The sequence below is a fragment of the Megascapheus bottae genome, chromosome 17, assembly GCF_031878675.1.
Source record: "Megascapheus bottae isolate mThoBot1 chromosome 17, mThoBot2.hap1, whole genome shotgun sequence".
NCBI lineage: Eukaryota > Metazoa > Chordata > Mammalia > Rodentia > Geomyidae > Megascapheus > Megascapheus bottae.
The window spans coordinates 12,871,981-12,894,103 of record NC_143525.1 but is presented as its reverse complement, the minus strand read 5'-3'; the positions used below and the strand labels follow the sequence as shown (position 1 = coordinate 12,894,103).

Here is a 22,123-nt window from a genome sequence, read left to right as displayed (position 1 = left end):
GTTCTTAGGAATGTTTTTTCTATTAACTACCCATCCCCTCATCCGTCAAGCCCTCCTTAAGAAGGAGGTTCCCAGGGAAAAGATATTTATCAATAATACATCAGACAAATGCTTAATATCCAGTATCTGCAGGGAACTCAAGAAACTAACCTCTCCCAAACCCAACAAACCAATCACTAAAAGGACAAGGGAATTACAGAGAGACTTATCAAAAGAAGAGGTTAAAATGGCAGGAAAAACACAGGAGAAAATGCTCATCATCCATGGCTATGAAGGGAATGCAAATAAAAACAACTCTTAAGATACCATCTTACCCCAATTAGAATGGCCAATATTCTGAACTCAGACAGTGACAAATGCTGTGGTAGGGTTGTGGAGAAAAAGGAACCCTACTGCACTGCTGATGGGAATGTAAACAAGTTTAGCCACTTGGAAAGCAGTTTGGATGTTTCTTAAAGAACTGAAAATAGACCTTCCCTATGATCCCACCATACCAGTCCTGGGAATCTATCCTGAACATCCTAACCCAGGGTATGGAGAAGGACACCTGGTCAGCTATGTTCATCTCTACACTATTCATAATAGCCAAGTGATGGAAACAACCCAGATGCCCTACTGCAGATGAATGGATACAAAAAATGTGATCTATCCATCTGTCTATCTATCTATCTATCTATCTATCCACACACACACACACACACACACACACACACACACACACACACAGGAATTCTGCACAGCCAACAGTCAAGATAAAATAATGGCATTCGCTGGGATGTGGATGAAGCTAGAGCAAATCACGTTGAGTGAGATAAGTCAAGACCAAAGGAAGAAAAGAAGCATGGTATCCTTAATATGTGGCTATCGGATCCAAACAGTGTAAGAGCGATGACTCAATACTTGGGTACCCAACATTATGGACATAGTCTTGGAAATATAAACATAACTATATAGACATAAAGATCTATGATGGGCTATATACTCTATATAGATATAATGTTTTATTACATAGATTAATATGTATATATGACATACAAACCCTCAGCTTAATTTTAATTATTTTTTAAAACCTAAGTGCCAGTGATTGCATACAGAGATTCCCTTCTTGAATACTCGTTTGTTAAACATGACACTTGAAATATGATGTAAAAATAAATATTAATTAATTCTCTAATTTAAAAAAAGGGAGGAGGTCCTTAGGGATGGGTTCCTAACGCCATTCATAGAACTTTTCTTGACCGCCATTCTTCCTCTAAGCCATTAGGGCCCCAAGTTGACTTAGGAAGGAAATTTCTAGGGAGGAGTTTTCACCCTGAAACAATCTGGTCACTATTGGTCCCTATCTTGGGTCTCCAAACCTCTAGCTAAAGTGCTCTGGATGGGTGCTTATCCTTAAGGGAACTTCTTTATTAAATTTCCTAACACTGCAATTCTTTCACCCTTTTTTCCCAGTAATTACTTGTCTTTAAATAGCTATACTTATCCAGTGAACTTAAATATCCTGCCGACTCTACCAACTGTCCTGAGCAGAAGTAATTCACCAATAAGCACTTAATAGGATGCAAGATAGTTTATTGATTTAACATAGCTTAGCTGAGTTGACACTACATTCTAGTTACTATATTCTAGTCCTAATGAGGAGTGGTAGCTAAATAAGATATAAGTAGACTGAGTCCATCTTGTTAAAGCAGCCTCCATTCTGCAGAAGTTAAGTCTGAGAAATCCCCTGTTTCTTCTCAGGAGAATTGTAAGATGCTACATCAGCTGTTTACTCAGACAGCTAGCAAGGACAGCTAGCAAGGGCATTCAAAGATAATCTTTAGGACTGCAGCTGTGTTTTACAGCTAGCAAGGCCATCCTGACCTAAATTTCTGTGGAAAACAGTGACATCAAAGCCGATAAGAAATGGAGTGCTCCAATGTAAAAGTTAACCAAAACATGAGGCTAAGGCTGTGAGAATGAAACCTAAAGATAAAAAAAACGAAAAGCTTGTGTACTCTGTACTATAAAAGCTGTACTAAATTTGTACTCGGGGCCTCCAAGCGTCACTGGTTCTAAGGCGCGGAGCACTAAGCTCGAGCTTGCTAATAAATGGCTCTTTGTTGCTTGCATTGGTGGTGGACTCTGGTGGTCTTTCGGGGGGATTGGGAACTTTGGGTTCAACATTTGGTGCATTGGGCGGGAATCCCCTTGCAAGCCCACTCAGATACCTGATCAGAGAGCCAGAAGCAGTAAGTTGAGACAATTGTCATGATTTCCAGTTAGGCGACTTTGGTTTTGTATTCTGCGTTTTCCTGCAGGTTTGTTTTCTGAGTTGGTTGGCAAGAAGTCCTGTAGGACTCGGTATAGGCCAGCCAACAGGGCCAGTGTGAGAAATCCCCTGCGTCCCTCTGGGGGGCTATCGTCTCGTCTGATAGCTCCATCCAGGCTGTACTGGGGACTATCCTTAGGACGGATGCATTGCTGCGTCCGTTTCGTCTGATAGTTCCTGTCTTAGTGAGACGTGGAGTCAGTACTTTGGAGGAACGCTAACTTGCCTAATCCTAGTCCGTTTATCCAGCACACCCACTAAACTTGAAGGGTTAAAAAGTTTCAAAAGTTTCAAGAGTTAAAACTTATGGGCTGACCAAAGGTAAAACTGCTGGCCACAGCCTATAATCATTAACCATGTGTAATTAAGTTTTGAGAATTAGTTCAAAATATCAGAAAAACCTACAAGACTGAAAAACAGGAAGCTTAGGTTAAACTTTCCCACATTGAAAAACAGGCAGAGCCTTGAGAAGTGATTGATTATCGATTGTAAAACTTGCAGCTGCAGGAAAACATAGATAAGGACTCAAGGTTCCGGAGATGGTTATTTGTGCAGATGGTATATGTGCACATAATGCTCCAGCCCCCTTCAATTCTGTATGAACTTTTTTGTTTGCCAAATGCTATAAAAACCTTGCCTGCTTTGTGCTCGGGGCTCTCTGTTCCTGTGTGTTCAGTGAGCCCCATGCATGCATGGTGAATAAATCCCCTTGCTTTTTGCATGAGAGAACGTCTCTTGGAGTCTTCCTTTGCGCAGCGAGCTTCTCAACTCTTACAAGCTGACCTTTCTGACATCTCTCAGTCCCAAAGTTGAACAGCGCCTGCCCGTCCCATATTAGCAGCAGCTCCCACCCAGTCCGGCCACAGTGTGAGCGGCAACGCATCATTACCTTCTGTTCTACCTTCACTTCTTTATGCGCGTAACACCCTATAAATGAATGTGGACAGGTGAAGAAGCCTGGCTGAGAAGCCCTATGAATGTCCCAAATGTGACAGGAGCTTTGCCGGAGCCTCATGCTTTCGGGGTAGAGGAGATCCATGCTGCCTGGACTAGGAGACTCGCTTCTTCCTGAGTACAACCTCAGCTGGCACCTGAGCACAAGCACACCGGAACTGGAGCGGTGGAAAGCCCGCCCCATACAGACATGAGCCACTCACAAGCAGCCACGAAATAAGAGAGAGAGGAGAAAGAGAGAGAGAAGTCTGGGGTTTCCGGAGGAGGAGGAAAAGGAGAACACTTCAGAGATGGAAGCTTCCAGTGCCGGTGGGAAACCTTCTTTGTTGCCCTGTGACCCGGCTGAGTAAGGTAAATGTCAATAGGTCGAGCGCTAGAATTGAGAAATCTCAGGGAAAGTGCTCAGGCCCTGAGTTCAAGGCCGAGGACTGGGGGGAAAAAAACCTGGCCTTGAGGGATGTAGTCTCAGTAATGAAACTCCTGTATGTCCTCTCTGGATGTCAGAGGCAGGTGAAGTAATTCACCAATAAGCAGGTAATATTATGCAAGATAGTTTATTGATTTCACATAGCTTAGCAGAGTTGACACTATGTTCTTGTTCCTATATTCTAGTCCCAATTTGCCTAATCCTAATTTGCCTATCCAGCACACCCGCTGGATTTACCTCTCCGACATTTCTTATTCCCAAAGTCAAGCAGGGCCTGCCCATCACGTGCAGCTCCCAATCCTGCTGTGGTGTGAGGTCGGGGTCTGCACAAGGAGTCTCTGTCCTTGCTGGTCCTCTCGGACAAGGAGCAGTTCCTGCGTGGCCAAAGATCCTCCAATCACAGTCTCTGTTAAGGCCAGCAGAAGTGCTGTCCCTCATTCTGGATCCTTTGCTTATATTACTCCTTGGCTGCTACTCTCTGGCCTAAACTCATTCTTGCTTGATTCAGATAGGTTATGCCCTTAGTCAGTGGTGCCCAGAGATGTGCTGGTACTTTACTCTAGCTATTGCTCTATCTCTGATGCTCATGAGTCTGGACTCAGGTATTTTACGATTGCTCTATCTGGTAAGCCATGCACCATATGTGTCCTTGCATCAGTTTTATCTCCCATATGCACATGCCTTTAGATACAATTTTGTATTGGCAATATATTTCATTAAATATTTATTTATTTATTTATTTATTTTTGCTCAGTTCTGGGGCTTGAACTCAGGGCCTAAGCACTGTCCTTGGACGTTCTCAAGGCTAGTGTTCTACCACTTGAGCCACAGCACCACTTCTGGCTTTTGCTATATATGTGGTACTGAGGAATCAAACCCAGGTCTTTGTGCACGTTATGCGAGCACTCCACCACTAGGACAAAGTCCCAGTCCCATCTTTAAATATTAGAGCAGTATATCATGCCATTGTTTTCATTCTAATCGTATTCATTATATTACTATTTTCTAATCATATTCATTTACTGTTTTCATATCATATTCATTAGGTTAGTGTTTTCACATTTGTTCTACCTTCACATCTTTATGCTCATACCCCCTTTTTACCCCCATTGTAAAAGCCAAAGGGACCAAAACTGGAAAATTACAGCAAACTCAGTTATATATCAGCTTTACTAATAAGTTTGTTATAATTTGTTCCAGAAAACAGATAAATATAATTTGATATAACAGATATAATAGATATAATTTTATAATTTGTTCCAGAAAACAGATGGATACCCAATTATTCAGTTGACATAGCTAAGAGTTTTAAGCAATCTCGAGGCGAGTGCACTCTACTAGTCGAATAGTAGAGTGCAGAGCTTGTCTTCTTCATTAACTACGGTTTTCAGAGACACAACCACATACAGGTGGTGTGTTCGTTCAAGAAAGCAAGGTTACAGAAGCAGAAATTAGCAGTTAAGTGATTATAAATAGCAATTACAATTCATCAATTTACATTCTTGACTACCCTTCCTTTGTTCAGTTCTTGATTCTTGGTGTAACTAATATTAGAAAAATTCATCACCTTGATTGACCTTTCCTGCAACTAACTAGAACTTGTGAGTTATCTTAACATGTCACTTACCTTCATTCAATCTCTCTATTCCTGGAATTTCCTCTGTTCTCCTTTGCACAGGACAAGTCATCTGTGGCCATGGTGCTTTTAGGTTTCTGTTATTTTCCATTCTCGCTACTGCAGACTGTTGTAGTTGGATTATTTTTGGAATTTCCTAGAACAAGCTAAAAAGTATGTAAAATCAATAAGAAGGCAATTATGCTCAGTTTCCTTCATTCCTTTGTTTTACAACTCCAGAACTTGACTGGGGCTTTCTGGGGTGGAAGGGAGTTCTACATTCCCTGAACCTGCTTGCCAGCAAACTGGTTACTGAAGCAAAATTTGCAAGTAGCCCTGGCCAAGAACATGAGGCCACCTGTTAGAATCATTAGAGGTGAGGGTACTTCTGCAGCTGTCCCTAGATATCAGAGATACCACATAGCCCAGAGGTTCCACAACTGGGGCAAAGAGCAGAGTATAAACACTATGTCTATAACTAGGTTCTTATATTTTATCTTATCAATTTTAAGACATATGTATATCATTAGCCATTTACTTGAACCTTAAGTCATTAGTGTTCTTCCTTTACTTATTTTGAAACAAACATTTAAGACAATTCTTATCTCCCAAACCCTTTTCTCATTTAAAGTAAAGCATTTTCTCCATCATAATGACATTTTAAGCATTAAAATATTACCTTCAATGTGCTAATACATTTGTGCAGAAGAGTTAAAGCATGTTTAGGTTTCTCAAAAATGATAATTGGCCATAAAATTTTATGTTTTTGCACTGCAATGGCAAAAGGATATTATTTTTCCAATATTAAAAGGCTACACAGTCAGTGTTAGGCACACAGATAACATGAAAAACTATGAGACAAAATACAAAAAGAACAAACAGCATTTAACACAGATAATTAAGACCTGGATGGAAGGAAATTAATGCAATTCTGTTGGCAAGGCATTTTAGTGCATCAATTGATCCTTGAACATTTCTGAAGCTTTTAGTCTTCAGGACCTATAAAGAAAATCAAGGAAACAGAGGATTCTTTTCCTACATTAATGGATAAATGTCATTTAAGTGTATAGAAGGGTCTACCAAACCCCATTCTATACCAAGAGGGTCATTTAACTTGTACAGAACTCTGATTTTGCTAGGAGTTTTTATTTTTTTTGAACAATTCGCTTTTATGTATCCCATTGTTCTATATCTAACATATTTTAACATTTTACTTTTGAGTCCAAATATGGCTATAGCAGAGAAGCTTTAATATAATTTGTAAGATGGCTATTTACAGCCTTGATGGAGCATAAAGTCTTTTGACACTGACTTAGCATTATTAAACAGTAAACATTGGGCCGGGAGTTTAGCCTAGTGGTTGAGTGCTTGTCTAGCATGCACGAAGACCAGAGGTCAATTCCTCGGTACCACTTACATAGAAAAAAGCCAGATATGGTGCTGAGGCTCAAGTGGTAGAGCTCTAGTTTTGAGAAAGTCAGAGAGTCCAAGCACAGTGCTCAGGCCCTGAGCTCAAGCCCAAGACTGGAAAAAAAGAAAAAAAAAATTTTTGGAGATGTTAGTCTCTTAACTCAGTTTGTAGTACCATTTTAAGAACATTGTCTTTTAACCAGGCTATGAAATTAACATCAGGTTCCAGGCCCCCTTGCCTGAGTTTTTACAGAAGAGATGGTTGTTTATCGTGGCTGTGCTACCTTTCTCCCTGTTCTGCATACCTGTTAACTCACTTTATTTCTGTAAATTACCTGTGAAGTCACTTTGATGCACTGGCCTGTCTCAATTTTTAAGGGAAGCTGAGCTGGTAGGTTTTTTTGGGTTATTTTTTGTTGTTGTTGTTGTTTTAATTTGGCTGCATGCTTCCTCACTCCACCACATTTTAAACTGTAGATACTGACTGAGTTTTAGGTAGCTTTTGACCAAGTTTTCCCAGTTGTGGGGAATTAAGACATTTCTTGTCTGCCAATCCTGTGAGAATGCCCATATTGTAAGTGGCATAAGTAGGAGCATAGGCCCCAGAGGTGGTTATGACCCGTTCAAACACCAGACGAGTTTCATCAGGCAGTGCTCCATACTCAGCACACAAGTGGCCTTTTGGTGGATTTGTGTCCTTCTCTAGGTTAATTGGTTGTAATTTACCGGGCATCACCAAAGGCACATCAATGTAAGCTTCCAATTTCCCTTGTTGTTAAGCCTTCCAGATCCTTATAGAGACACCAGCTATAGGTGGGCACATGTCTGCAAGGGAGGGCACTGAGAGGTCTGAGAATGGGTAGATTTCTCCTCCTCAGAGGAGTCAGAGAAAGGCTCCTAGGACTTCATCACCCTCCTTGACTTCACATGTTTAATACTCCTTATTATCAGATCTAGAGCCTCCCATCACATCTTCCTGTCCTTTTTCCCAAGACTCCAGGTTTTGAGTCACATCTTTTTGCTCTTTGCCCCAAGACTCAGATTTCTTGGTCATTTCTCCTTGCGCTATTATACCTCTTTGCTCTAAGAGTGAGAGCATGTGGCCATCTCCTTGTGTTGCACGGGTGCTTTCAGCACAGGCCCATACTCTGTGGGCTGAGGAGCCTGAAGAGGTTGTGCTGTTATCCCCCTCATCATAAACCTCCCAACTGTAAGCATACTCAGAATCATCATTCTTATTGAATGTGTAGCCTTGATAGCATTGTATGGATTGCTGGATCCACAGCGTAAAGAACGCAGATAAAAATTTTGTATCTAGGCCGGGAGTTTGGCCTAGTGGTAGAGTGCTTGCCTAGCATGCACGAAGACCCGGGTTCAATTCCTCAGTACCACATACATAGAAAAAAGCCGGAAGTGGTGCTGAGGCTCAAGTGGTAGAGTGCTAGCCTTGAGAAAGTCCAAGGACAGTGCTTAGGCCCTGAGCCCAAGCCCAGGACTGGCAAAAAAAAAAAAAAAATTTGTATCTAGGGGCCAGGAGTTTGGCCTAGTGGTTAAAGTGCTTGCCTAGCATGCACGAAGACCCGGGTTCGATTCCTTGGTACCACATACACAGAAAAAAGCCAGAGATGGTGCCGAGGCTCAAGTGGTAGAGCTCTAGCCTTGAGAAAGCCCAAGCACAGTGCTCAGGCCCTGAGTCCAAGCCCCAGGACTGGCAAAAAAAAAAAAAAATTTGTATCTAGGGCTGGGAGTTTGGCCTAGTGGTAGAGTGCTTGCCTAGCATGCACGAAGACATGGGTTCAATTCCTCAGTACCACATACATAGAAAAAAGCCAGAAGTGGTGCTGAGGCTCAAGTGGTAGAGCTCTAGGACAGTACTCCAGCCCTGAGCTCCAGCACTGTCTCCAAGGACAGTGCTCAAGCCCTGAGCTCAAGCCCAGGACTGGCAAAAAAAAAAAAAAATTGTATCTGTTTCATACTTGCAAGTGAAAGTTTGGTCTGTGCCATCGTCTACTAACTTGTATGAATAAATGGTAACATTTTCATTGAATTTTATTGATTGTAGTATTGTGGATTATTGTCTAATCTTGAGCATATACATTATTTTGTTATTGTGGCACTGTAGATGGTTTGCATCATATATATTGGTTTGGTTCCACATAGAGGACATATGGAAAATAAGTGAAAAAATGTGCTGTGGCCTTCCTATTAGGCCCCACACAAAGACTTTTTTCCACATGTCAGGTTAAGGTGGAAATATATGTGGTACCAGTACTGTGGTATGTTTTCCACTGGTTCATATTTTTATTCTTTTATATTCCATGACTGATGTACCACATCTGGTATTGTGGCATTGTTGTAACACCCTCCCTAACCCCCATTCAGCCCCATGGGATTATGGGCTTCTAAGTGATATAGCAAGTACACCAATCCTAATTTTTGTATGATATACATAAGATACCTATAAACAACAAATGCACTTCATGCACTTTGTCAAACCAGTCTTCGACTTCTATGCTAATGACATCGTAAATGTGGATATTTTCCACTATTCCCACTAGAGATTTCATCTCATCTGAGCTCAGCATTACTGTCTTGGCCCCTTTTTTCCAGAGCATACCTGCATAAGACAGGTTCCATTCTCCTTTCAGTGCACATTTTAACACTTGTTTGGCTAGCCTTTTTCCTTTCATCCTGTCTTGATGAATATCATCTTATCTAAATTGTTATATTCCAGCTCTGGTTAGTGATATGGCTGTGACCAGTGGGCTCAGTGGGTTTGAAGTTCTAGTTACTGAGGCTGGCATAGATTCTTTTGTTAATTCTGTCATGGCTGCTCCATAGAACAAGTTATTTTTACATTTTTCTAATATTATTTGGCTAGCATGGGTCTAACCTGAGGCTGTTCTGGGAATGGCCTGGGACAGTGGTCATGGCTTGTACTCTTGAAGATCCCAGTCCATGAACCAGTACTTACTTTTCTCCAGCAACTTTCCGGATTAATTTTGCCTCTGTCCCATTCACTTCCAGCTCCCAACCTCCAGACATCTTGGGTAGGGACTTATGCTTCTGGATTTTCTTTTCTTCCTTAATTTCATCAGTCAAGAATTCAACAAAAGCTTTGTCTCCTAAAAGGGAAATACGGATTCAGAAAAAGCCAACTTAGGTATAAAATATAAAACAATCATCCCAGTTACTGTGGCTAAACTGGGACCAAGAGGAACTGTTTCTAATCAACCTGGTACTGTGGTTACTCTGGGGCCTCCGTGTCCTGCCTCTGTAAAGTGGGAAGCTGAGGTTGATTCTGGGAAATGGAAGGAAGGGGGCTCTCGAGTTGGAGACACAGCGTGGTCTACAAAATAGGACAAGACCCTGCTTCAAACAGGGGAGAAAAAAATACCCAATTATTCTCTTCTTCTTGCCAACCGACACACCCACGCCTTCCACCCCGACTCTGGACCTCAATGGAAGACTAAAGTGTGAAGACCTGATTTCATCCTAATGGATGGCGGAGCAGTGGATGGCAGCGGCCCCGAGGCGCCTCTCGCCCCCGCGTTCCCCGGGTCCCCAGGTCCCCGGGTCCCCCGTCCTCGCGCCCGGCAACGGCCCGGGACTGACCTTCGGTGTGCAGTGTGCCGCAGCCGCAGGCATGCCTGCGGGGCACGCAGGAGCACCGAGCAGCCCGAAAGGCCGCAGGCATGGCTGGACCGCGGGCTGCAGCAGCTGCCTGAACCGCGGGGCGGGAGGAGCGGCCCGCAGGCCAGTGACGGCGGCGCCCAGGGCGCCTGGTCAGCTATGTTCATCTGTACACTATTCATAATAGCCAAGTGATGGAAACAACCCAGATGCGCTACTGCTGATGAATGGATACAAAAAATGTGATCTATCCATCTATCTATCTTAATCCCAAAGTCGAACAGCGCCCGCGGGTCCAATGTTAGCAGCTCCCAGTCCGGCCGCAGTGTGAGTGGCGACGCATCCCACAAAGGGTAGAACCCTCTGTTCTACCTTCACTTCTTTATGCTCGTTACACCCTGTAAATGAATGTGGACTAGTGAGGAAGCCTGGCTGAGAAACCCTATGAATGTCCCAAATGTGACAGGACCTTTACCAGAGCCCCACGGTTTGTTTTTTTTTTTTGTCTTTGTTTTGTAAAGTAGCTATAAGGAACAGGCTGGCATTACAGGACAACAGATATCCTGTCCAGGAGCAAACAGTATCACGGAACACCGGGATAGGGAGTTAGGGGAAGAGAATCGACAAGACCTTGCTGACGCGCGGAGAGGCGGCACCGAGCGGCGCTCGGCAGGGCGGATGCTTCCGAGCTGTGCCGCCTTGGGAAATGAGTACTTCAGTGGAAGAAGATAGTGGAGTCGGGTAGACAGTGGACCGTGGGCCCTCACCAGGGGTCTACGGAAACCGAAGGGGAGCATTTCCCGAAGCTGGGGTACAGACAAAGTCCCAGAGAAGAAGCTCGGGGCCGGACGGCCGCGGCTGCGCTGTCCGACGTTGCAAACGGACCTGCAGAAGGGCGGCGGCAGCTGAGGGGCCGCGAGAGCGGCTGCTTCTATGCGGCCCGAGTGGACGGCCACCAGGCCTGGCCGAGGAGCCCTTTAAATGTCCCACGTGTGAGAAGAGCTTCGGCCAGCGCCCCACCTCTTCCAGCACCAGAGGACCCACGGGAGATGAGCAGGACGCTGCCCCGACTGTGGGAAGAGCTTCTCCAGAGGAAAGCCCGCGTCCAGCACCTGCGCATGCGCACACCGGAGAGCATCCTGGGAAGGGGGCGGAGCAGAGGACACCTAGGCCAGCCTGCCACCTGCAGCAGCCACAGTGGGTGCCCAGGCCCCGCCCAGGGCCTGCGCAGGGCCGGGCCTATGGCTGTCTATTAGGCCCATGCCAGGCCTGGACGAAGGAGGGGCAGCCAGGGCCAGGTGCAAGGCATGGCTTCTGCTCTCTTTCAAGACGAGAAAGAACTGTGCGAGCGCTGCGAACCAGGTCTACAGTGTGAGCCACCTAGAGCAGCAGGCAATCTCCTGAAAAGGGAAAGAAACCCCTTTCCCTGGGCAGTGCAGTGTAGATACGGCCTGGAATGCTGGAGCATGAGCGCCATCTCGAGGGCCAGGAAGCACACTGCCAGGATTACAGGGAAACCTGGGACTCTAGCAGGGCTCCGGGTACAGCGGGAATCGAATAGAGGAGTGACAACAAGACACGGAGACACACAAAACTGGTTTAATCAGAGCTACTCTACCATAATGACAGACATTTGTTTAAAGTGAAGAAGCAACAACAGACAGCTACATCTTTCTTAAGGCTTTTTGAGTCTTTTTGTTTTTTGCTAGTGCTGGAGCTCGAACTCAGGGCCTGAGCACTGTCCTTGGGCTTTCTCAAAGCTAGAGCTCTACCACATGAACCAAAGCAGCCCTTGCCACTTTTTATTAACCGAACTCGGTTCTTCCTGCATTCTAGGCAAGCACTCTACCCCTTGGCCAAACTCCTGGCCCTTTCTTTCTTTCTATGAGTCTAACATGACAATCCCCCTCCCCGCACTGCTTCTGTCATCATCCTTGGAGGCTTTGGGGCCAGAGTGAAGCTCTCAGGACTCCGTACATCCTGCCTGCCCCTCTACAAACTACAACCAGGAACCCGAGTCTCAGCCTGCAGTGTGCACGAATGCCAGGCCTGTGTCCACACAAGATTATAGCCTGGCCATGCATGGAGCCCAAGTCACACATCCTGGGCGTGGCTTTCCCGGTCCATAGCTCTGGGGTCAGGGCTTTCATAGCTCTGTCCAGCGCCAACCCCGAAATCTACCACATGAAAACAAATACAACATAAGTCACTGCAAGCAAGGGGAGGGGGGCGTTGGTGGAGGGGGTTGGGGACGGGAAGTAGCACAGTCCCAAGAGGAAGGCCCCTCACCTGGCCGGCCAGCCCTCCCGCGGTGCCGGATCCGGGGCCAGTTTTCCGGACCCTTGTGCGCAGGTTTCTCAAAGCACCGGTTCCCAGGCACCTCCAGGCTTATCCAGGGTCCCGGGCACACCTCATTCTGGGTCTGCAGCGCACACCTTCCACGCAAGACGCTCTTGGAAAGTTCGCCGGCTGGTAACGTCCTGGTCATTTAGGCAACAAAAGGTTAGGCTCTCCCTGGGCTCTTCTAGGTCCACAAGGGATAGGGAACAGCCCCGGGATCCCATTACAAACAGGGTTCAGACACCCTGGAACTCTACACGTGATTATCACCCCAATATTTCCTTCCTACCTGCTATTTTCGACCTTCTCACTGAAGAAACAGACAAAGCTCACAGCAGAGAAGACAAGTACCCAGAAGCAACAGGAAAACAATGCGGTGCATCTCCAGAACCAAACACTGAGATTTTCCCTACTTTCCTACACCTCCCTTTCCCGTCCTCATTCCCTTTCCCTCCCCCCTCCGGTCCCTCTCTGGCTACATACACAAGCTGGTAATAGAAATAGATGAAGTAGAAGGAGAGGACGCAGCACGCAATGACCCCGTAAAATAATGTGGACAGATACGGGATTTCTTCCAGGTTGAAGTCCTCATCCTGAGGCTCAGGCTGCTCCTCCTCCTGGGGCTGGGGTCGCCAGAGTCGTTCGATCATTCTCAGGACCTGGGAGTCAGGGGGCTGCTGCTTCTTCCCTCTGCGCCGACCTTTTCTCCTGCCCTTGGCCTTCAACCTGGCCTTGCGGGCGGCCAGGTACCGCTCTAGGAATCCATTATCAATCACTCTGTCTGACTCAGAGTCCGAGTCGGGGGGCATCTTATCTGGGCCCAGAGGTCTATGCAGAACGGAGCCTTGAGCCATTGACATGGAGTGCCGGCAACAGGTCATGGTGATCTGCCAGGTGCAGTCCTGGTGGGCTGGGAGGGCAATGGGCACAGCCTGCTCTGGAACAGTATTTCTACTGCTCCTGGTAAGTGGGGCCAGCGAGGGGGCGGGAGGGGAGATGCTGTGTGGTGTCTTCTGGGCCTCTCAGGTGAGGCACTTCCCTTCCTGGCTCCTCCTCTTCCTGTTCACAGCCTGTTGCCAAGGTTGGCCTCCCAGCTCTCAGTTCTGGGGTTGACTGGGGAGTCTTTGCGTAGGTCCCCTTGTTTCCATGGCGACCAGGCTGGCCAGCGGGGGCGGTAGTCTCATTGCTGGCTGGTATCTCAGGACCCCCAGGGGGACCAGGGCCCCCGAAAGCTTGAATGAGAGACCTGGCATCCAGCTGTAAAATGGAGCAAAATCTGGTTTATAATTCTGTAATGCTAGCCAAGCTACTCAACCTGAGAATCTCGATTTGAAACCATCCCAAGCCAGGAAGGACATTTTTTTTTCTGTCAGTTGTTGATCTTGAACTCAGGGCGTGGGCACTGTCATTGACCACTATCGATCAAATCTTAGCTCTCTATCACTTTGAGCCACCGTACATTTTCTGTGCTTCCCCTCCCCTCTCCTCGCAAATGCAAACAAACTAGCAAAACAAAAGAAAAACTAAAACAGCCACAATGGTAACTCAAGAGTCTCTTGTTTCCGTTTCTTGGAGTTGTTTTTGTAGAATATCACTCTATATGATCATATCTCCATAGCTAGTGAGCCTGGGTCCACCAGTTCTGAGCACAGCCTCCTTTGGCCTCTGTGTTTTAGTGACTAGGGTAATTTACCATGTCCCAGTTTTATTTATTTTAGTCATTCAGTGTGTGCTGTGAGCATAATGATGTGAAGGTAGGGGCTGGGAATTTGGCCTAGTGGTTAAAGTGCTTGCCTAGCATGCACGAAGACCGGGGTTCGATTCCTCGGTACCACATACATAAAAAAAGCCAGAGTGTTGCTGAGGCTCAAGTGGTAGAGTTCTAGCCTTGAGAAAGTCCAAGGACAGTGCTCAGACCCTGAGCTCAAGCCCAGGACTGGCAAAAAAAAAAAGATGTGAAGGTAGAACAGGGTAATGATCTGAAAATACTAACATAATAAATATGATGTGAAATACTAGAAAAATGAATATGAAAACACTAAATGAATATTATTGGAAAATACTAACATAATGAATATGATTAGAATGAAAAACATCAGATGCTAAAATACTTGAAGAAATATCTTGCCAATACAAACTTGTATCTGAAGGCATGTGGACATGGAGATAAAACTGATGCAAGGACATATATGACTGAACTGTCAAGAGCATGGCTTACAAGATAGACTAGTTGTAAAATGCCTGAGCCCAGACACCTGGGCATAGGAGATTGAGTAATAGCTAGAGGAAAATACCAGTACATCTCTGGGTACCACCAACCAAGGGCATAACCAATCCAAATAAAACATGGAGTTTGGGCCAGAGAGGAGCAGCCAAGGACCAATATAAGCAAAGGACCCAGAGTGAGGGACAGCACTTCTGCTGGCCTTAACAGAGACTGTGGTTTGAGGATCTTTGGTCATGCAAGAGTTCTTCCTTGCTTGAGAGAACCGAGGAAGACCAAGACTTATGTAGCCCTGGAGCTCACACCGCGACAGGACTGGGAGCTGCATCTAATAACTGACAGGCAGGCACTGTTCGACTATGGTGTGGCTCAAGGGATAGGACAGTAGCATTGAGTTGAAGAACTCAGGAACAGCACCCAGGCCCAGAGTTCAGGCCCCATGACCATCAAACAAAACAATACTCTACTGCTTTACTGGCTCCAAACTGAGATCCTCAGGTGGAGTATCTTAGCTGGGATTACAGAATATAGACATAAACCACATTTTTGCTCCATTTTACAGCTTTTCACTTGGGGCCAAATTCAACTTTCAAGTCCTGAGATCCCAGCCAGCAGCATGACTGCCACCTCCCCCAACCCTCCCTTAACAGCCTGGTTGCCATAGAAACCTATGCAAAGGCTCCCCAGTGGACTCCAAAGCTGGGGGCTAGGGAGCCAACCTTGGCAACAGGCAGTGATCAGGAAGAGGAGGAGCCAGGAAGGGAAACACATCAGCTGAGAGGCCCAGAGGACTGCACAGCTGCCCCCCACCTTGCTGGCCCCACCCCTCAGGAACAGTAGAAATACTGTTCCAGAGTAGGCTGCTGCCCTCCCAACCCTTTAGGATTTCACCTGGCAGATCCCAATGACCTGTTGCCAGCACTTCATAGGCCTAAGAGATATCAGAGAGGTGAGTCCAGCAGGTGTGCTGGATAGGCAGGATAGAATTAGGCATGTTAGGCGCCAGGAGTTTGGCCTAGTGGTAGAGTGCTTGCCTGGCATGCACAAAGACCCGGGTATGATTCCTTGGTACCATATACATAGAAAAAAGCCAGAAGTAGTGCTGAGGCTCAAGTGGTAGAGCTCCAGCCTTGAGAAAATCCCAAGGACAGTGCTCAGGCCCTGAGCTCAAGCCCAAGACTGGCAAAAAAAAAAAAAAAAAGAATTAGGCACGTTACTACTAGAAGATATTAGCTAGAATATAGTGTAACTCTGCTAAGCTATGTTAAATCAATAAACTATGTTGCATCATATTACCTGCCTATTGATGAATTACTTCCCTTGCTCACCAGACCCTACTTTGGCTACTGTAGCCTCCCAGGCCCAACTGTCTGCTGGACTACACTGTCTTCTTCCCAGCAAAGTCCTCCTTCCCCAAGGTGGCAAAGCCCTGAAGCTTCCGAGCCTGCCCACCGCTGTCCCAGCTGCCCTGTGCGGTCTCACTACACCTCTTTATAAGTTGTTTTCCAACCAAAGGATTCTGATCCCCTAACTCCCTTTCCCTGTGTCCCATGATATTGTTCGTGGCAAAGTGGGACATCGATTGTCCCCCAATCAAAGCCTGTACCATACAGCTAGTTTACCAAAACCCACTCCATCTTCTCTGGGTGTCCCTGAGCTCTTCACCTCTACCGCCCTACCCCTTGAGCCACATCACAGTACAACAGGGCCTGCCCGACAGCTGTTAGGCGCAAATCCCAGTCCTGCTGTGGTGTGAGTTCCGTGGCTGCACAAGTCTTGGTCCTCCTTGGTCCTCTGGAGCAAGAAGCAGCTTCTGCAGGGCAAAGATCCTTGAACCACAGTCTCCTTTAAGGCCAGTAGAAGTGCTGTTCCTCATTCTGAGTTCTTTTCTTATATTGGTCCTGGTTGCTACTCTCTGGCCCAAACTCCTTCTTGCTTGATTTGGATTGGTTAAACCTTGGTTGGTGGTGCTTTACTCTAGCTACAGCTCTATTCCTGTGCCCAGGTATCTGGACTTGCAGGTATTTCATGATTACTCTATCTTGTAAGCCATGCTCCTGACAGTTCCTATGGTTTCAGTCATATGTGTCCTGCATCGGCTTTATCTTCCATGTCCACATGCCTGTAGATACAAGTTTGCATTGGCAATAAACTTCTTCAAGTATTTTAGCTGTACTGCATCCCACTGTTTTTCATACTAATCATATTCATTAGTATTTACACATCATGTTCATTATGTTACTATTTTCACATCATTACCCTGTTCTACCTTAACATCTTTATGCTCACAACAGGGACATTTCCTGAAAGCTCTGGTCTAGACAAAGCCCCTAAGAAGAATCCGGAGGCGGCCATGACCTTGCCACCTAATGTGGCAAATGGACCTTCAGTAGAAGCTGATGTGCAGCAGATGCGGCCTGAGCGGACTTCGACCAGGCCTGGCTGAGGAGCCCATTAAATGTCCAGGACTGGAACAAAGAGAGAGAGAGAGAGAGAGAGAGAGAGAGAGAGAGAGAGAGAGAGAGAGAGAGAGAGAGAGAGAGAGAGAGAGAGCGCGAACAAGCCAGCCTAAGCTGGGTGCGGTGGCTCATGCCTGTAATTGTAGCTACTCTGGAAGCTGAGATCTGAGGATCAAGTTTCCAAGCCACCCAGGTACAAGAGAAAAGGACCTGAGACTCATCTCCAATTAACCCTTAGAAAGCAGGAAGTGGGGCTTGGCTCAGGGGTAGGACAGTAGCTTTGAGCTGAAGAGCTCAGGGACAGCAGCGCCCAGGCCCAGTTCAAGCCCCATGTCCTACCAGAACAAACAAACAAACATAGTACTCTAGTTCTGTACACACACACATGCTTTTAAAGCGAGGGTTTGTTTTTTTTTTTTGTCTTTGTTTTGTAAAGTAGCTATAAGGAACAGGCTGGCATTACAGGACAACAGATATCCTGTCCAGGAGCAAACAGTATCACGGAACACCGGGATAGGGAGTTAGGGGAAGAGAATCGACAAGACCTTGCTGACGCGCGGAGAGGCGGCACCGAGCGGCGCTCGGCAGGGCGGATGCTTCCGAGCTGTGCCGCCTTGGGAAATGAGTACTTCAGTGGAAGAAGATAGTGGAGTCGGGTAGACAGTGGACCGTGGGCCCTCACCAGGGCTCTACGGAAACCGAAGGGGAGCATTTCCCGAAGCTGGGGTACAGACAAAGTCCCAGAGAAGAAGCTCGGGGCCGGACGGCCGCGGCTGCGCTGTCCGACGTTGCAAACGGACCTGCAGAAGGGCGGCGGCAGCTGAGGGGCCGCGAGAGCGGCTGCTTCTATGCGGCCCGAGTGGACGGCCACCAGGCCTGGCCGAGGAGCCCTTTAAATGTCCCACGTGTGAGAAGACCTTCGGCCAGCGCCACAACTCTTCCAGCACCGGAGGACCCACGGGAGATGAGCAGGACGCTGCCCCGACTGTGGGAAGAGCTTCTCCAGAGGAAAGCCCGCGTCCAGCACCTGCGCATGCGCACACCGGAGAGCATCCTGGGAAGGGGGCGGAGCAGAAGACACAGAGGACACCTAGGCCAGCCTGCCACCTGCAGCAGCCACAGTGGGTGCCCAGGCCCCGCCCAGGGCCTGCGCAGGGCCGGGCCTATGGCTGTCTATTAGGCCCATGCCAGGCCCGGATGAAGGAGGGGCAGCCAGGGCCAGGTGCAAGGCATGGCTTCTGCTCTCTTTCAAGACAAGAAAGAACTAGAACCAGGTCCACAGCACAGCGCCCGGGACCTGGAAGGTGTGAGCCACCTAGAGCAGCAGGCAATCTCCTGAAAAGGAAAAGAAACCCCTTTCCCTGGGCAGTGCAGAGTAGATGCGCCCTGGAATGCTGGAGCATGAGCGCCATCTCGAGGGCCAGGAAGCACACTGCCAGGATTACAGGGAAACCTGGGACTCTAGCAGGGCTCCTGGTACAGCGGGAATTGAATGGAGGAGTGAGGACGACAAGAAAAGAAACAGACACACAAAAGTGGTTTAATTAATTGAAGCTACCATAATGACAGACATTTGTTTAAAGTGAAAGAAGCGACAGCTACAATTGGTCAGGAAAGTGAATGTTTACGCTTTAGTGTAACATGCCAACCCCCCTCCCTGCAGCTCTTCCACCACGGTCTTAGGAGGCTTCGGGTCCAGAGTGAAGCCTGCAGGAGTCCTCGAGTCCTGCCTTCCCCGCTACAGACCACAACCAAAGTCTCAGCCTGCGGTGTGCATGAATGTCAGTCCTGTGTCCCCACAAGTTTTATACATTGGATACGCAGGGAGTCCACGACACTTCGTTGGAATGGCTTTCCCGGTCCACCGGTCTGGGTACAGGGCTCTCATAGCTCTCTCCAGCAGCAATCAGCACATCTATGGTAGGTAAAAAAAAATATACAAGTGTCATTGAAAATGGGGTGGAGGGGCAGATGGGAGTGGGAGATAGCAGGGTCCCCAGCAAGGCTGCTCACCTGGCCAGCCCCTACTCCCCTGCTGCCGGCCGCGTGACCGGACTGCCAGACCCGTTCGTCCCGGTTTCTCAAAGCACCGGTTCTCAGGTACCTCCAGGCTTATCCAGGGTCCCTTGCACACCCCATTCTGGGTCTGCAGTGCACACCTTCTAGGCAAGACGCTGTCGGAAAGTTCGCCGGCTGTCATCTGCCTGGTCCTTTAGGTAATGGAAAGTTAGGGTCTCTCTGGGCTGTTCCGGGTCCACAGGGGATAGGGAACAGCCCCAGGATCCCATTACAAATGGCGTTCTGGTACCCTAGAACTCTACACATGATTATCACCGCAATTTCCTTCCTACCTGCTATTTTCGACCTTCTCACTTATAAAACAAAGCACACAGCAGGGAAGACAAATACCCCCTAGAAGCAACACAAACACAACGCAGTGCATCCTCAGAACAAAACACAGATTTTTCCCTACCTTCCAGTTCCCTCCCTCCCCTTCCTCCCCCCATCTCCCTCCCCTGCTCAGGTCCCTCTCTGGCTACATACACAAGCTGGTAATGGAGATTGGTTAAGAAGTAGAACATGATGCAGTATGCAATGGACCCGTAAAATAATGTGGGCAGATACGGGATTTGGTCCAGGTTGAAGCCCTCATCCCTAGGCTCAGGCTGCTCCTCCTCCTGGGGCTGGGGTGGCCGGAGTCGTTCGATCATTCTCAGGACCTGGGAGTCAGGGGGCTGCTGCTTCTTCCCTCTGCGCCGACCTTTTCTCCTGCCCTTGGCCTTCAACCTGGCCTTGCGGGCGGCCAGGTACCGCTCTAGGAATCCATTATCAATCACGCTGTCTGACTCAGAGTCTGAGTCAGGGGGCGTCTTCTCCGGGCCCAAAGATCTATGCAGAGAGTAGCTGTGCGTCATTGGCATGGAGTGCTGGCAACAGGTCATGGTGATCTGCCAGGTGAAGTCCTGGTGGGCTGGGAGGGCAGTGGGCAGCAGCCTGCTCTGGAACAATATTTCTATTGCTCTGTGCAAGAGCTGGGGCGGGAGCAGTGCCAGAGGAGGGAGTGAGAGGGGGCGGCTGTATGGGGTCCTCGGGGCCTCTCAGCTGAGGCACTTCCCTTCCTGGCTCCTCCTCTTCCTGCGCACAGTCTGTTGCCACGGTTGGCCCCCAGCTCCCAGCTCTGGGGTCATCTGGGGTGCCTGACGTAGGTCCCCTTGTTTCCATGGTGACCAGGATGGGTGGGCGGGGAGGGGGGGGAGGTGGCGGTCATGCTGCTGACTGCCTGGGATGTCAGGGCCCTGAAGGAGGAACAGGCCCCTTGAAAGGTGAAATGAGAGATCTGGCATGAGGCCAGCCCAAGCAGTCCTCCTGAGGAGATGCGTCTGTAGTCCTTTTCAGAGGAACTGTGAGGGGTCCTGTGCGAATCGCCTTCTAAGAAGGGGCTCTGTAGGGCTGACTTTGGCTAATGTGAATCCAGGCTGTTTATTGGAGTGCTGTAGGGCTGGTTAGAAGGACCTCATGCAGGCCTGTCCATTTAGGCTCCCAAGGAGGTGGAGGAGGTAGGGTAAGCCGAGGCTAGATAGTCCCTTATCTTGAAAGGGACCGTGGCAGTTTTTTTCTGGGGAAGGGGCTGTAGAATCCACATCTTCCCAGAGAGCTTTACAGAAGTGAGTAAGGAGAGCAGGGAGGAGGTGTGAGGGAATTGTGAGAATTGGGTGAGAATTCCAGGGGGAGACATAGGGCACTCATACATTGTGTCAAAGGGGGATAGGTTGAGAAGGTTTTGGAAGGGTTCAGAGACATAGGAGGACAAGGGGAAGTAATTTCACCCAGCCCCAGTGGAGTTCTAGGGTTGTGGCAAGCGGGTAGGGGGATTATGGTGGATGGGCTAGAAGTAACCAGTCAGAGGCTAGAGCTGGACTGGAGCTGCTGCTGGCATGGCTTGTCCTAGTTGGCATTTATGGGAGTTAGAGCTGAAGGCCTGAGCACTGTTCCCAAGCACTTCTGCTCAAGGCTAGCATCCTATCATTCTGAGTCACAGTGCCACTTTCAGCCTTTGGCTGGCTGGAGATCTTGAGGCCTGCTTCCAGCCTGGGTCTTTGCTGCCTAGTTTGGAAATGGAGTTTAGACAGATTTTCCTCTGCGTTGGCTAGCTTCAAACTGCACTCAAAGAAATCGTTGCCACACAAGCCCATTTAATTTCCATTAAAGCAACAAGAAGATGAATAGGAATAGAGCTCACCTAGGGTTATGGTTTATAATGAGATTTAATAGATGTGTTCAAAGTTCTAAACAGGAACTGGTTAGGATTTTTAGGATTTTTGTTGTTTTGCTTTTGTTAAGTCTTAGAAAACTTTTTTTTTTGCTTTATTTTTTTTATTGTAATTAGTAAAAGGGTTACATGATATTTGCCAGATAGACGGTGCATTAATTCACATACATTGATACCCTTTCACATGTCTTGGTACATTAGAAAACTTTTGACTTCAAATGACAGTTTTTACTGCTAGGAATAACAGCACTGTGCCACAAGTCCAAACTTGGCACTGTTTTCTACTTGGTGTATTTGGGCATTGAGCAGACGTTGTTGTTTACTAAAATGCCTCTAATATATCTAATTGTAAAATGAATCAGGATAAGGATGATATAAAAGTCTCTCTCAGCTTTAGTTTCTTGAGTTCCCTGTAGATACTGAATATTAAGCATTTGTCTGATGTATTATTCGTAAATATCTTTTCCCAATTGGTTGGCT

The 22,123-nt window shown here is 47.4% G+C and overlaps 2 protein-coding genes and 1 long non-coding RNA gene across 4 annotated transcripts in view; all 3 read right to left on the bottom strand.

The window, feature by feature from the left end:
* The window catches only part of LOC150051111 (uncharacterized), a 35,184-nt gene extending 25,158 nt beyond the window's left edge, over positions 1–10,026 (bottom strand). The window contains exons 1-2 of the long non-coding RNA XR_016538282.1: positions 9,692–10,026; positions 5,320–5,474 (exon numbers count right to left, since the gene is read on the bottom strand). This is a non-coding gene — a long non-coding RNA (uncharacterized LOC150051111). The remainder of the gene's footprint in view (positions 1–5,319; positions 5,475–9,691) is intronic.
* An 829-nt stretch (positions 10,027–10,855) lies between these two features.
* On the bottom strand, positions 10,856–18,268 carry LOC150051110 (uncharacterized). 2 transcript variants are annotated; one of them, XM_090349844.1, is made up of 4 exons: positions 17,919–18,268; positions 13,174–13,947; positions 12,640–12,830; positions 10,856–11,489 (listed from the first exon to the last, which is right to left on the bottom strand). In XM_090349844.1, the coding sequence occupies exons 2-4, from the start codon at positions 13,569–13,571 to the stop codon at positions 11,125–11,127; spliced, it is 954 nt and encodes a 317-aa protein (XP_090205970.1). In that variant the 5' UTR covers positions 13,572–13,947; positions 17,919–18,268; the 3' UTR covers positions 10,856–11,124. The 2 variants fall into 2 exon arrangements, with proteins under 2 accessions (XP_090205970.1, XP_090205971.1); XM_090349845.1 differs by having other exon boundaries at positions 18,174–18,268.
* Positions 18,269–18,938: 670 nt separating this feature from the next.
* LOC150051109 (uncharacterized) lies at positions 18,939–20,532 on the bottom strand. Its single transcript, XM_090349848.1, has 3 exons — positions 19,918–20,532; positions 19,387–19,583; positions 18,939–19,288 (listed from the first exon to the last, which is right to left on the bottom strand). Exons 1-3 carry the CDS (start codon positions 20,313–20,315, stop codon positions 19,179–19,181), a joined length of 705 nt encoding a protein of 234 aa, XP_090205974.1. The 5' UTR covers positions 20,316–20,532; the 3' UTR covers positions 18,939–19,178.
* Between the last annotated feature and the right edge of the window lie 1,591 nt (positions 20,533–22,123).